The sequence below is a fragment of the Triturus cristatus genome, chromosome 7 (genome assembly GCF_964204655.1).
Source record: "Triturus cristatus chromosome 7, aTriCri1.1, whole genome shotgun sequence".
NCBI lineage: Eukaryota > Metazoa > Chordata > Amphibia > Caudata > Salamandridae > Triturus > Triturus cristatus.
Window position 1 is genome coordinate 410,763,701 of NC_140590.1, and position 14,271 is coordinate 410,777,971.

Below are 14,271 nucleotides of genomic sequence, written 5' to 3' on the forward strand. Positions count from 1 at the left end.
CCCGCAGTAGTCATGGTGTTATAAAGTGATACACTTATAGAACCCTTGCCATTGTAGAATTACCCAGGCTTCTTTTATGTAATAGTCTGTTGGTTTATATTTGGTAGGTGCACCGTAAAATTACAAATGTTTTCCCTCATAACCTCCTATCAACCGCCGATTTTCACAATAAACTACAGACACGTGTTGTCAGAAAAAGAAGACCCATACACTCACACATTTGTTTTTAGATGTAATGTTTCAGATGCATGGCTATCATATGCGGAAGGCTACTGTACAGGGCATGATTATTGATCAAGATAATCGTTGCATGTTGTGTGTACTATAAGATATGTACACAGCAAAAACTTTTCAAAAAAGCTCTGTAAGCAGAAGAGGTGTCTCATCAAACGGTGTAGAGAGAATGACTAAAATTGGTGGAGTCCTCTAACTGTTACAATGGGAAATGTTATGAACCAATCAAAAGCTTTTTTTTAAGGTCACATGGCACTCGCGCACCGAGCGCTCAAGGAGGCTGCACCCGATGTGATTTTGAGAAAATATTTTTACCATAAGTTTATTACAATTAGAAATATATAAGCGTGGAAAATATTTTAGATTATCGCTTGCTCTCATATACACTTTAAACTTATTTAGATATAGTTTTGAGACATAAAAAAAATAAATGAGGGAATGGCGTACCCGGCGGGATACCATACGTCTATGACGTAACACAGGGCCTGGCAGCGTGCACTCATCGCATACGTAACGCGCAGCCTGTGCGACCCAATACGTATATGATGTAACGCGCGTATTGGTACCGCGCACCTGTCGCATACCAAATTAGGGGCTGGCGCGACCTTATACGTATATGATGTTAGGCGGGACACGGTGCTACGAAGCCGGACACGAAATGCGCATCCTTAACGAGTTTCACAATACAGCGGATAGGATTTGCGTGGTGATGGAGCTTGGTACACTACCGGTACAGGAGTCTAGTTTTCTCCCCCCAAAAAATAAAATACATACTTTTTAAAAAAAAAAAAAAATTTAAAAAAAGAAGGATAATAGAGTTAAAAAAAATTACAAAAAAAATAGAAAAAATATAATATTGAAATATGAAATTAACATTTAAAAAACCTTTGAAATTTACTGAAAAAAACCATAGGTTTTACAGACGTTATAGTTAGTTGGACATTTGACTCATAAAACCAGAAAAGTTGGCCCGTTATAGTTAGTTTAGCTAACTATAACTCGCGCGCCCGCAATGCACTGGTGATGACGTCACATATTACATCACTCATGACATGGTCAGTGACATAACTGATGACATCTCAAATGACATCACTGATGACATCATCCAGTAAATGTGTGTTTCTGTAAAGTCTAAATATTTTTCAGATCCAGAGCTGTCATGAAGTTGCCTTTCAGCAATAGTGATAGGACATCCTGTAGAGTTACCATGTTGAACTGCTCTGACAGAATGTATTTGTTAAGAGGCCCGAAATCCAGTATAGGCCTGAGGGAGAAGTCTCTATTTGGGATAAGAAAGTATAGTGAGTACACACCCCTTCTGCGGTGTTGCCGAGGAACAGATTCTATGGCCTCTTTGTCCAGAAGGGCTATACCTCTTTGTGAAGGAGGTACAGATGTTCTTGTGATAATCTGTGTTGGCGAGGGTGAATGTTTGGTGTGTTTCTGAGTTAGAGACAATACCCCCCTGTATGATGACTACATCCCAGTGGTCTGATGTTATTTCCTACCAAAGGGGAAGAAACCCCTGTAATCATCCAAGTGTTTTGTGATCGGGGGAGGGGGGAGCTGAAAGGTATCACTGTTTTGAGGGAGTGAGCACTTTGGGGCTGCACTTCTGCAACGATTTGTCATTCTGTGTTAGTTTTGTAAAATAGACAAATAACTTTAAATAAGTGAATGTGCATATGTCAAATGATCTTTTGTAGCCAGAGCTTTTCTTGACTGTGGTGCTGAAATGCATCTATAACTAACTTATGTTTTTAAGAGTACAACTGATTTAATCTTATGAGGTGAGTTAATTTGCCAGAGGTTCCAAATTATAAGTCAACCTCCAATTTGAATTCAGTATACATCTATCCCACTAGAGGTCCCTTTGTTTTCCTCATGCGGGGGTTCAATGTCAATCATCCCAGGGTCTAAGCCATGTGAGTCATTAATTCTGTCATATGGGTCTTGGACTGTCCCCACCTCCGGAGTGTGAATAACCCCTAAGTGAATGGATGTGGTGACTCCAAAGGCAAGACAGGAGGTACAGAAGGAGGCGGGAGGAAAGGATGAATTGACGGGAAGCAGAGGAGAGGTAGCTCATCCATGCTTCTTAGTCCTTTTAGGAGGGATAGGTGTTGGTGGGTTGAAGGCCTCCTCAAAAGTTAACTTTCTCTTATGTGGTGTAGTGTCCTTGTGCATCTCTGGAGGCTTTGCCAAGATTCTCACAGTGCACAGCTGAATATGTATCCTCGTTTGTCGAGTGTCCAGATGCCGTTGCAGCCATTTTACAATTGGCTGTCCAAATTCCTTGGAAGTTGCAGAGAAGACAGCAGTGGAAGAGTGTCTCGATGAGAGAGATGGTCGCCCACCGGAGGACACCGAACTCTATCTCGGCGCTGAATGCTTGGGCTCGGCAGGTCTCGACCTCAAAGTTTTCAGTGCAGGATGTCTCAGCTACTAAATCTTCGGCTCTACCCCTTCAGCTCGGAGTTTGTTCGGGAATGCGCCTTTGGATCAGGCGCCGAGGCAGTGGAAGAGGCTCTATGTTTCGAGGAGGACTTTGGCACCAAATTAAGTCTGGGCGTTGGATCAGTCTCCAAAAGTTGATGTCGATCATGGCCGGAAGGCAGTGGAGCATCAGGAACTTCATAGGCTGATCCTTGTTGGTCGTGAGTAGGGGAAGAATGAGTACTCACTCTGATCTTTTGTTACTACTGGATAGACGAAGTTGTTCCCCCTCGATCTCCTCTTCGGAGTTGTGTGGCAGTTAAGACAAAATCTGAATGGAGTCCTTTCTATCACAAAGACATTCTAGACCCAGATGGTGGGAGTCGAGAGGTAGGAAGCTGACGCAAAGCTGAAACGAAGCACAGAGATTGAAAATAAAATCGGTGAAGCAGTATTGTTTCCTAGAAACGACAATGGGCCCAAAGTATAAGTGAGAACGCCACACAGTGAAGAACAGGAGCCCACGATGACATGTTTGAACACAATGGCGAAGAAAAAGCAAGCTAACAATGGATGCGATGCCTATGCACATTACCCACTAATAGGTGGGGTAATTTGACACTGTGACTCGAGAAGACTTCTTTCGAAGAAAAACAAGTTCTACATGTCTGAGTCCAACACTAGATGCCAGACTATCTAGTGTAGGGATCTCCAACCTTTTCTGTAATAACAGCTACTTATGTTCAATAAAATACATCCAAAGCAACTCATTTTTAGTGTCGTAACAGTGACCACATCAGACACAACAACATTAGCAGCCACACTGTACAATATTACCAGCAGTAATCACCTCAGTGCATCAGGCAAGGTTGCCAGCAGTAACGCAAAAAATGCTTTGCCAAAGTGTAATGCCAATAAAATAAAAATACAAATCAGCCATAGCTGTAATGTCCTTGCACCAAGGTAACGATAGTAGTGACAAGTCTCACCAATATCCCATGATTTATAACTCAAATATCAGCTTTAAATATATTTTGGAAATTGAAACTTTAAAAAAAAAAAAATGTATAAGTTGTAACACATTTTGTGTCTATTATATATTTTTCAATTTTGGTATACATGTATTATTTCATACAAGTAAAAGTTCAAAAATTAGAAGGATGGGAGGCACACAGGAGAGCTACTTACAGATAGCTATCAAGAGCTATACATGCCACAAACTGGAATTTAAGTATGTGAGATACATTTTTAATTAAACCAAACTGATGAATTGAAGAGGGAACGTCACGGCATATGAGTAAGGTCTGTAACAAATGTGCCAATATAAGCACAAATACAACCTCTAGATGGTATTTATGAACTGATGATTTAGCAAACTCCTTTTAAAGACGCTCATGAATGTAAAGAACACAGTGGGTCTCCAAATGCAAGAAAATGTCAACTGTACAAGGGGATTGAGACCCCCCTTCTGTATTTAATCTTATGGTTAACATAGACAAGAATACAATTTGGATTGGAGGGCCTAACCACACACATTACAGTTTATTAGCGCCGGGACACTCTTGTTGAGTAGCTGTGCGCTCTATAAATGCATTCATTCATTTACATGTGAAAGGCATGTGTCTGTGGGCTTACAATGACAAAGATAAATCAACAAACAGGGCTGTGACTAGAACTACAGTTAGACTAGGTCATTTAGGAAGCAAGGCCCGTGTGATGGGAAAGGGTAGTTAACAAGATGCCAGTAGTCAGTTACAATTAACGGAAACCCCTACCATAGACCGCACTAACACGTCCTGCTCTCACTAAATCTGAGTTTTGTTTTGTTTTTTACTAAAAACTGCATGGCTAGAATACATTGTGTGGTCAACTAAAATAACCTGCCTGTTAGATATAGGGGTCTCTGGTTGGCAGTGGATGGCCACTGTCCAAGCAGGGACCCTTCTTCCTAAGTCAGAGTGAAGGGCTGCACCCCTTTGACAACCCCTGCTCCACCCTGTGGTAACGTAGCACGAGCAGTTAGGCTAATTTCAGAGGCAGGGTGTTCAGCGTTTATGAACATACACAGTAATACAGTGAGGAAAACATAGAAATTGACTGACAAAACTAAAGGTTACAGGGCTGTTATAGTTAGGAAATTGAATTAAAAAAAAAAAAAATTAGAAATTCACTGAAAAAAGCAAAGGTTACAGGATTGTTATAGTTAGGCTCAGATTTCACATGTACAAAACCATAGAAATCGAGCAGTTCTAGTTATCAGAGTTAACTACAACTTACACCTGTGTAATACATTTCTTATAAATTCACACATTAAATCACTCATCATCCAGTGAGTGTGTCATTTATTATTCTTTAATTTTGTTCATGTTTTTGGGTGTCCCGCTGCACACCCAGGGCTCCCACACTTTTTCATGTTGGGAGCTGCGGGGGGGGGGGGGGGGGCAGTCGGCTCTCCAGCCACCACCGTGGTGGGAGCAATTTATTTACTTTCACAAGGTGAGTGCCGGGGGGACCCACATGTTGCAAAATGTGGGGGGCTGTGGAGTGAGCCACACAGCCCCAGCCAGCACCCGTAGTGGTGCTAACAGGAGCAGCTTCATTTTCTCTCACAGGCGGGAGAAAAGTGGTGTTCCTTGCCCGGAAGACAGCAGACAGGGTATGCCCACACTCTTCTGGGCAAGTAACTGCAGTATGCCGGGTGATGGGGCCCTGGGGACACTGCGTGGGTTGTGCCCCGTGGCATGGGGGCCCTGGGGCTGATTTAGGCTCGGAGAGGGTGGCCCTACTGTGGCTAAGGGACTGAGATTGCATCCTCCCCTCCCCTTAATTTGTATAACGGCCCAGGGCGATGAGATCACCGGGGCTTCTTGGGCACAGGAGCCACATGACCGCTCCTCAAAAATCTAACGGGCACCTTCTCTGGTTTTTTTTTAGTATGAAAAGTGGGATACTGCCATTTTTTGATCAGAGCTGCAGACCCTTGCCGCCAATAACATTATTGCTGTTTTTGTGCCTGGGGACGCTGCCTCTGAGCCCCCCTTCACCAGGCCTAGGGGGCAGGGTTTCTCTATCCCCCTTTTTAGGTCTCGCTGAGCCCAGCGCATGCGTTGGCTCGGAGACATTTTGTAATTGACTTTAAGTGCTGCTGGCTGGCCTAGTGCTTGAGTGCACGTGAGCGTGCACGCGCGCAGCCACCATGCACTAGGCCAGCCAGCAGCACTCAGGAGAGCGTCATCGCGATCACTTTCGCTTTCACAGCGATCGTGATGACTTTCGTTTTGGTATAATCGCGGCACCGGCACTTTACTTTTAACATTAAAAGTAAAGCGCGGGTGCCGCGATTATACCAAAAGTAAAGAAATAGATGTTTTTTCTATATCCTTACTTTTGGTATAATCGCGGCACCCGCGCTTTACTTTTAATGTTAAAAGTAAGTGCGGGTTCCGCGGCTGCCAGGCGAGCGCTTGTCCCATATATTGGGTGTAAACTGCACTTATTTAGAATGTGAGAAATGTGGGTGAGAAATGTGGGTGGAAACGGATAAGATGCATACATGATATGTGAAAATGCCTTTATCCGTTATAAAGATACTCATTTTAGAACTATGTAACTGTTAGTTGATTGAACAGCAAATGCCAATAAACAACAAAAACCAACAATTTAAGTCTGCCCAGCAATGTGTAGTTTACTATTTCTATCCACAAGCAGCTCCCCAAACGTTGGCAAAAGCCATAATGGCAAATCTGGTACAACGTGTTCTCTTGTGCAAGTGCTTCAGAGTGTCCTACATCAGCAGTGCTTCGCCACCATCAATAATGCTGAGAAGTCATTGTGTTGAGTGTTCTGTGCAAATGTGTAAATACCTCTGTAGTGTTATTTCTGTTGCACTGGTAAGGCATTTGTAGAGAGTTGGTTTCATCCAGCCCACACACCACCAATTGTAATTGTGCAGCCAAACAATATAATTGTCTAACAGCAGCGCCCAGTTCACCTCAACTGCAAGAAATTGATGTATGTACAGAGATGTTATAAAAACTTAGCCCTCCCCAAGGAAGATCAGTAAGGGTGCTGATAATGCGGTCACTGACTGATTTAGGTAAGCATATCGAGAGCACTGTATAATAGTATTAAAGGTGCCGGAAAACCACCATTTTGATCAGGGCAATTTTACCTAGCGCTGACAGTGGTAGGCATTTTAATGGAAACGACTGAGGCGCATCATATTCCAAGATGCTGCTAACAAAGTGAACAAGCATTGGCATAGCCAATTGGTCTCGCTTTTGGGACCTTATAAGTATTTAGTTATGCAGCACAATATCCTTGGTGCAACAACTGTTGCATAGCTAAACACTTATAAGGTCCCAAAGGCGAGACCCATTGGCCATGCCAATGCTTGTTTTTGTTGTTGACATTTTTCTAGAACAGGAGACTGAGTCCATGAGTCCTAAAATGGCTGCCTTCACATCACTGCTGATGAAATGGCAGCGAATCAGATCTCATCTTGAGATGTCGGCTTTGCAGATTCTCCACTGTGTGAAATATCTAATTTTGTTTTAACCTTAAGTTCTCTGAAACTACTGAAAGGATTAACACCAAATCACGAAAGGCAGGCTTCCTGGACCAAAAACTTGATTTCTTTTATACATAAAAGACAAGCAATCGGCCTTACACTGATAAACATGTAAAGCCACTTGACAGACAAAGCACATTGTAGCCAAATACCTGATAAAAAGCTCCATGAAATAAGAAGAAGCCACCGTTCTCCATCTTACAATGGAAGACTCCATTTTTTACACTCAAAAACCAAACACTAAAAACTGACTTGCCTCTTCTAAATGTATCGACATAAAAAATATATACAATGATCTGTGTAGCAGAGACTTCACTTACAAATGTTAATGGTACAAAGGTTAATGGCACTAGTTATTGCTGCTTGTGATTTCATTACTTATAAAACTGCTTTTTGTTCTTCAAAGAATCACTGAGTCGATGCTTTATTCTTGCAAATAAGTTGGTTCTGGTAATTGTATTTTACTTTTCTTTGAAATATACAGCCACTGCCTTTTCAAGTTGTATCCAGGGATCCTGAAGTAAGCGTGCCTTATTGTTGCAGAGGGCCTAAACAACTGAAATGCACAACAACTACAGCTTAAAGGAAATTAGAACATTTCAGTAAAGAGAGGTTCTGTGCAACATAAAATCAGAACAAGTGACAAATCCATTAAAATATAATATCAATAGTATAATTTTTTAAAAACTAAAAATACCATTATTTGTATTTTCTTCAAAAGAAAAAACGATGACATTTCCCTATTAAGAGACCAGATATTAACAGAGGGGTCTTGATAACGGATAACAACAGTTACATCTTCTTGCAGTAACATATTCAGAGACCCCACAATAGAAGTTGTGATCATGTATCCGAGCTTCTCTTCCTCCCTTTTTAGAGTTTCCCAACATGAGAAAGCGGTTAGGAACGAAGGATTGACAATGACATTTACCCTACAGCAGGGTGGAAAATAAAATTACCTAATAAGTTGCCTTTTTGATAATCTCTCAAACCCAAAGAACAAACAAATAACTTAACTAAAACGACAACACTGTGTCTGCCGCATTGCTAATATTTTGATTTGGATGGAGCCTATTTGTAGATAGAGGTTTTTGAGGGTTGTTACGTATTCTTTTCAACTCGCAGCCCAACAGAACACAAGACACCAAAATTAATAAAACAAATGTATTCTTCTCCAAAGTTAAAGAGTACACATCATAAATGAAAATCAAGGTTTGCAACCTGCCCCTAAAACATAGCATTTGGTACCATGAGACTAAAGAAGAAAGTCTAAACACACCAGATTTTTTGTGTGACAATATAATAGGCTCCACTGGCTGGACTAATTTTGGTTACCATAGGTGCTTCATAGCAGCTTTGAACAGAAAGGAGTCTTTAATCCCAACAATGTCCAACTTGCTTTTTTAGAGTGGGTATCACTTTTGTGGGTTATTCCCAAATGTTTGATCTCCTAGTTCAAATAATGAACAAGAACAGAAGTGAAGGAATGGAAGATGCTACTTCTTGAAACACATAATTAGATTTCACAGATGGGCATATAATGCACTTTGCCCTCTTCATGTTCTACCAGATAAGGGATCAAAGAAGTATTTCAACAGCTTTCGAACATTTTTACTTTCTCTTTTAGGATAGGATAGGATATATGTTTGTAGAGCGCTCGTATGCCGTGGCGTCTTGGCGCTAAGAGGTGAGAACCTAATTAAAGCCTATAGCAGTCGCCTATGTTGTAGCAAACAGCCAAGTCTACAAGATTCTCCTGAAAACTAGTATGTTAGGTTGGACACGCATGGCTGCAGGCAGTGAGTTCCATAACTTTGCCACACGATGGGAGAAAGCTCTACCACCCCATCTTGCCTTCCTAATCCTGTCCAGGTGGAGAAGACCCAGAGTACCAGACCTTAGTGATCGAGCAGGAATGTAAGGTCTAAACAGTATGCGCATAGCCCTAGCACCTCCTCCGTAAAAAGCTTTATGGACCAAACATAAGGCCTTGAACTCAACACGAAGCTGAATTGGAAGCCAATGCAAGGTTCGAATACCCGCGGAGGTAGACTTGCCCCTGGGTATATCTAGAAGTAATCTAGCAGCAGCATTCTGCAATGATTGAAGCCTGCTCATTTGGGACTTATTAATTCCCAGTAGTAGGCCATTGCAGTAATCTAACTTGGAGAGCAAGAGGGCTACTACTATTGATTTCTGTTGTTCCTTCCTGATAAAGGGAAAAATCTTCTTCATGGTTTTGATTAAGAAGAAACAAGAAGAAGTAAGACTATTGACTTGGGCCGAGAAGGTTAAATGGCAGTCAAAGATGACTCCCAGGTTTCTTATCTTAGATGCAGGGGTGGGACATTCCTCCGCTGTCATTGGCCACCAAGATGCGTCCCATCGAGGTTGCCCCTGGCCAAATTCAATAACTTCTGTCTTGTCAGTGTTTATTTTTAGGAAGCTACGGTTCATCCAAGTCATAATCTCCTCCAAGCAGGCATGAAAGCTGACAGCCGTGTTCTCGGGATGTTTAGCCATGGAGATTATGAGCTGAGAGTCATCAGCATATGACATGAATTCAAAACCATGCTTACTGATCAAACTGGCCAGTGGCAACATATAGATATTAAAGATGGTATGTGATAATGCAGAACCCTGAGGGACCCCACAGGGCAGGTAAAAACTCTGTGATTGCAGACCCTCCCAGCAAAGGCTCTGCACTCTCCCATCCAAGAAAGAGGATAGGAGGGACAACGCTAACCCCCTAAAACCCACATCTCGGAGCCGCTGAACCAACACCGTATGGTTTACGGTGTCGAAGGCTGCCGACAAATCAAGCAGAACCAGGACTGCATTTCCCCCTTGATCCATTGTTCTCCGGATCTCCTCTAACTACGATCAAGGCAGATTCGGTCGAGTGGTTGGAACTAAAACCATGCTGAGTTACATCCAATATTTCATTGGCGTCGAGGTATTCATGTGGAGGTATGTGGAGAAGTGTGGCTCAATGATTAGAGCGGCAGACCCTGATGCAGAGGTCTAGCCCGGGACCAGGGTTCAATTCCCCGCCTCGGCGGGTCTTGGGCTCAAAAAATTCCACGGACCTGATAATTCTCGCCTCGGTGCCTATTCCAATCATGTAGTCCCACTCTGCAATTCTGGGCAATAGCTTGCCTAATCTCCACAACGGCCCCCACAACGCTAAGGATGCCTGGCCTCCACCTTGGGGGTGCCCAGGAGTGGACGCCTCACAGGGAAAGCCAGGATGGGTTCCACAGCGGTATTCGTACAAGCGCCTTGAGACCCTTGCGGGTGAGTAGTGCGCTATACAAGTATCAATTTACATATTCAGTCAGAGTGCTGTTCATTGATTTTTCCAGGATCTTAGCCATTATAGGCAGGCCGGCAATCGGCCGATAGTTCTTGAGCTCTATCGGGTCTAGCGTAGGTTTTTTTAAGATAGGCCTAATAGTGGCCATCTTCCAGCATGCTGGAAAACTGCCTGACTCCAGAATTTGATTGAATAACGGCGTTAGGTCCTCACCAATCCTATTTGCAACCAGGTGTAGTACCGTAGCAGGGCAGGGGTATTTAGGTGATCCCGATTTTAAGGAGAGAAGTAAATTACAAACTTCCTCTCGACTAATCATAGGAAAACTAGTTAGTTCCTTCAAAGGTGGTCCCACTGTCACCTGTGAATGCTATACTATATCTGGATGCTGACAAGCTTCGGAAAGGTTATCATAGATAACTTGTACCTTATTTTGAAAGAAGATTGCCATCTTATTGCACATAATTTGATCAGGATGAAAAGTAGTGCCCAGTTGGGATTTAGAGAGCAAATTAACTGTTTTGAAAAGTTCCCTAGAGGAGTTTCCCGCCTCCTCGATTTTAGTGGCAAAAAACTGCTTTTTTGCCTCTATGATTGCCATCTTATATTCTTTAAGGGCAATATTGAATCTTTCTTCTACAGGCTGTCTGTAGTCATTGTTCCGGCGGCATGTAACACTATGAGATAAATGTTCTAGTGTCTAAAAGGTCACCTTCAGCATAAGATTTCAGAAGCACAAGTAACAATTTGGGTTAATTGTATTGCCTTATCTTTTTTTTAATGTCTGCACCCTGACATGGGTTAATGTCTTTAACTCTATTTTTAATACATTCTCGACAAGCTAGCTTCAGTGCAGACCTTTTACAAAAAAATCTTAAGGCTCATAACATCCTATTAACAAACCTGGATTTGCTTCTTGGTGCCTTTGACACGAGTCCGCTGGCAACAGGACAATAGCAAACTCTGTATACAGCTTTCTGATTTCTTTCTATGAGGCTCATCCTCTGTTATTTTAGATGCGTCTGGGATTCCATTCTGCTTTATCCAGATATTAGTTAGAAAAGGTATTTTCTGGCAATACAAGGACCAAAGTGTAGTGGAGCTAGCATGTACTCTGAAACTCCACCAGACCTCAATTGTTTCAGTACCACAAGCCCTGCTAGTATTGAGAAACTTCACACGATTTCACCTCAAAAACATTCTGCTTTTTATTCTCCACAGTACTCTAGACCACAATCACTTCTATGATTGGGCTGTGTTCCGAACTATGGGTCATTTTATGCTTAGCAAGAGCTAAGCCATCCTGGTATTGCTCTTTGTACCATATGCTGTGGTGCTGTCGCTCAGCCAAGTGTGTCCGCATGTGCTGGTTAAGCTCAGGCCGCTTATTGTAGCATTTCCCGCAATCTGTGCATATGTAGGGCCTGAGGCGTGCATGTGTTTTCTGGTGTCGGACAAGGTTTGAGCAGCTGCTGAAGCCTTTCCCACACAGCTTGCATCGATAAGGCCTCTCACCTGTGTGACTTCTATGGTGGAGTTTAAGACTTTTGTTGTCACTGAATCGCTTATCACACTCTGAGCACTTGTAGGGCCTTTCCCCAGTGTGCGTTCTCTGGTGCACTATTAATCTGGAATTATTGAGAAAGCTTTTCTGGCACTGGTTACATTGGAATGATCGCTCCTGAGCATGAGTCTTTTGGTGAAGTGTGAGATAGGTGTGTGATGTGAAGGTTTTTTCACATTCACTACACTGGTACGGCCTCTCCCCTGTGTGGTTCCTCAAGTGTATTTTCAATTTAGAGCGAATGACAAAGCTCTTCTCACACACTGGGCACTTAAAGGGGCGCTCTCCTCTGTGCGATATTTGATGGCGGCTAAGATTGGCACGGCTGATGAAGCTCCTGTCGCAAGAATTGCATGGGTACGACAGCTCACTAGTGTGTGTTCTTAAGTGTACATCCAGGAATGTATTTGTAGTAAAACTCTTTTCGCACAAGGTGCACTGAAACTGCTTTTCTGGAACTTGAGGTTTATGCTGTGCTTTTGAGGGAAAGTAGGCTGGTTTGAATGGAGTGGAAATAGCTGGCTGGAGTCCATTGCGATGAGTCTCCATCTTTTGTGCCCTATCCTGATTTTCCAAAAATGACCCCTTTTCAGAGCCTTGGGAGCTATTCTCTTTGATCTTTTTGAGAAGCAAGTGCCTGGTATAAAGGCTATCGACTAACTTCTGATGACGTTGGTTCTTTGGAGCCATTTCACTTGGCAAGGCACCTATAAAAATAAATTTAAAAAACACAAAGTTATAAAAGAGACAGCTCAAAGGAGGGGATATGGGTTGAGGATGTGGGGAGAGAAATGGGGATTGGTATGCATTTTCATGGTTTTATTTTTAAATGAAAGGGTGACGGCAATGCATGAATACATACGTCAGTATTCCTTATTAATACTCCTTTATTTATTTATAAAGTTTTGTATAGAGCGAACATGACCCTTTAGAGGCCAGGGCAAATATTACAGCACTCTAGTACCCAACTTAAATCTGAGAAATGAACAGAAGATTCTTATTACACAAAGCCTCTGAACATTTCATGAGAAATATTTTCCAAACCCTTCCACATAGCAGCCCATTAGACAAGATAGGCACATGCGCTTCATCTACCTCTTCATCATCTCTTCTTTCCCCAACCATGCCCTCATTCACCAGATCATTAATGCACGCCCTGCCCAACTACTTAGCCCTCCAATATCAAAACAAAGTTCAACAGCTCACTTGGACTAGTACCACTTTATCGCACGTAGATTGTCAACACCTTGTGTGATTTATTCCTCAAAATTCTTTGAGGACTACTACAATAAACCTCTGCTTGAAGGGAGCTGGTTATTACACAAAACCCTCACCTACTTAGGGGCATGTTACATTTCTGGCTTAGCGTCTTGGGAGAGAAAATCCAAGCACTGAAGTGACCACCTACCAATGGTATATACTAGATAATCTCTGAATTTGAAACTGCCATAGCTAGCTGATCATCACTAAGACAACATAACATTTTTTGAGGTTAAGTTAAAAAATTTTTTATGAGAATCTTTCTTTCACAAGCTTATACAATACTGGCAAAGCCAATGGGTCTTGCTTATATTTCCGATATAAAGCTCATCACAGTATGAATGCTTGTTACGGATAGAGTGCGCAGGCACACACAAACACACTCTGGTTTTGGTGGTGGTAATGATGCTGGTTGGTGGGGATAATGGTGGAGGGCGTAGGTAATGGCAGTGATGGTGGTTATGGTACAAATAGTAACACTAAATGCTAGTGGTGCTAATGTTAGTATATATAGAGTACATGTATATATTAAAAAGTGAATGGGCGAGGAATTAGCATAATTTTAGGTATAAAATAGTCCGTTATGCATTGAAATGCAAGCACTTCATAAGAGGTGGAATGATACACCAAACAGCTAATTGCATAAAGTGACAACAACACACAAAAAACAAGCCCACAATAGTGCTGCCATCCCAAATCAAGAAAATCGCAAATCATAAATATGACTGAAACAAATTAATATATTACTCACGTGTGGTAGTCTTGCTAGCAGAGGTACTTTCCCCATAGGTGTGCTGGCTCATAAAGGGAAGGTCTGGAAGATGCTGAACTCTGCATAAAATATCAGGAGTAACTCGGTAGCCTAGAACATAGATGCAGATACATCAGTAT

The 14,271-nt window shown here is 42.2% G+C and overlaps 2 protein-coding genes across 2 annotated transcripts in view; both read right to left on the bottom strand.

Annotated features, from left to right (window-relative positions):
- Window positions 1-11,583, bottom strand: part of LOC146809816 (uncharacterized) — a 187,841-nt gene extending 176,258 nt beyond the window's left edge. The window contains exon 1 of the mRNA XM_085616672.1: window positions 11,460-11,583. The gene's annotated coding sequence lies outside the window, so the exon portion shown is untranslated. The remainder of the gene's footprint in view (window positions 1-11,459) is intronic.
- LOC146809817 (uncharacterized) overlaps window positions 8,391-14,271 on the bottom strand; it is a 73,885-nt gene continuing 68,004 nt past the window's right edge. Inside the window, exons 5-6 of the mRNA XM_085616674.1 lie at window positions 14,132-14,242; window positions 8,391-12,827 (exon numbers count right to left, since the gene is read on the bottom strand). Of these exons, the coding sequence (XP_085472800.1) occupies window positions 11,782-12,827; window positions 14,132-14,242 (1,157 nt within the window). The 3' untranslated portion in view covers window positions 8,391-11,781. The remainder of the gene's footprint in view (window positions 12,828-14,131; window positions 14,243-14,271) is intronic.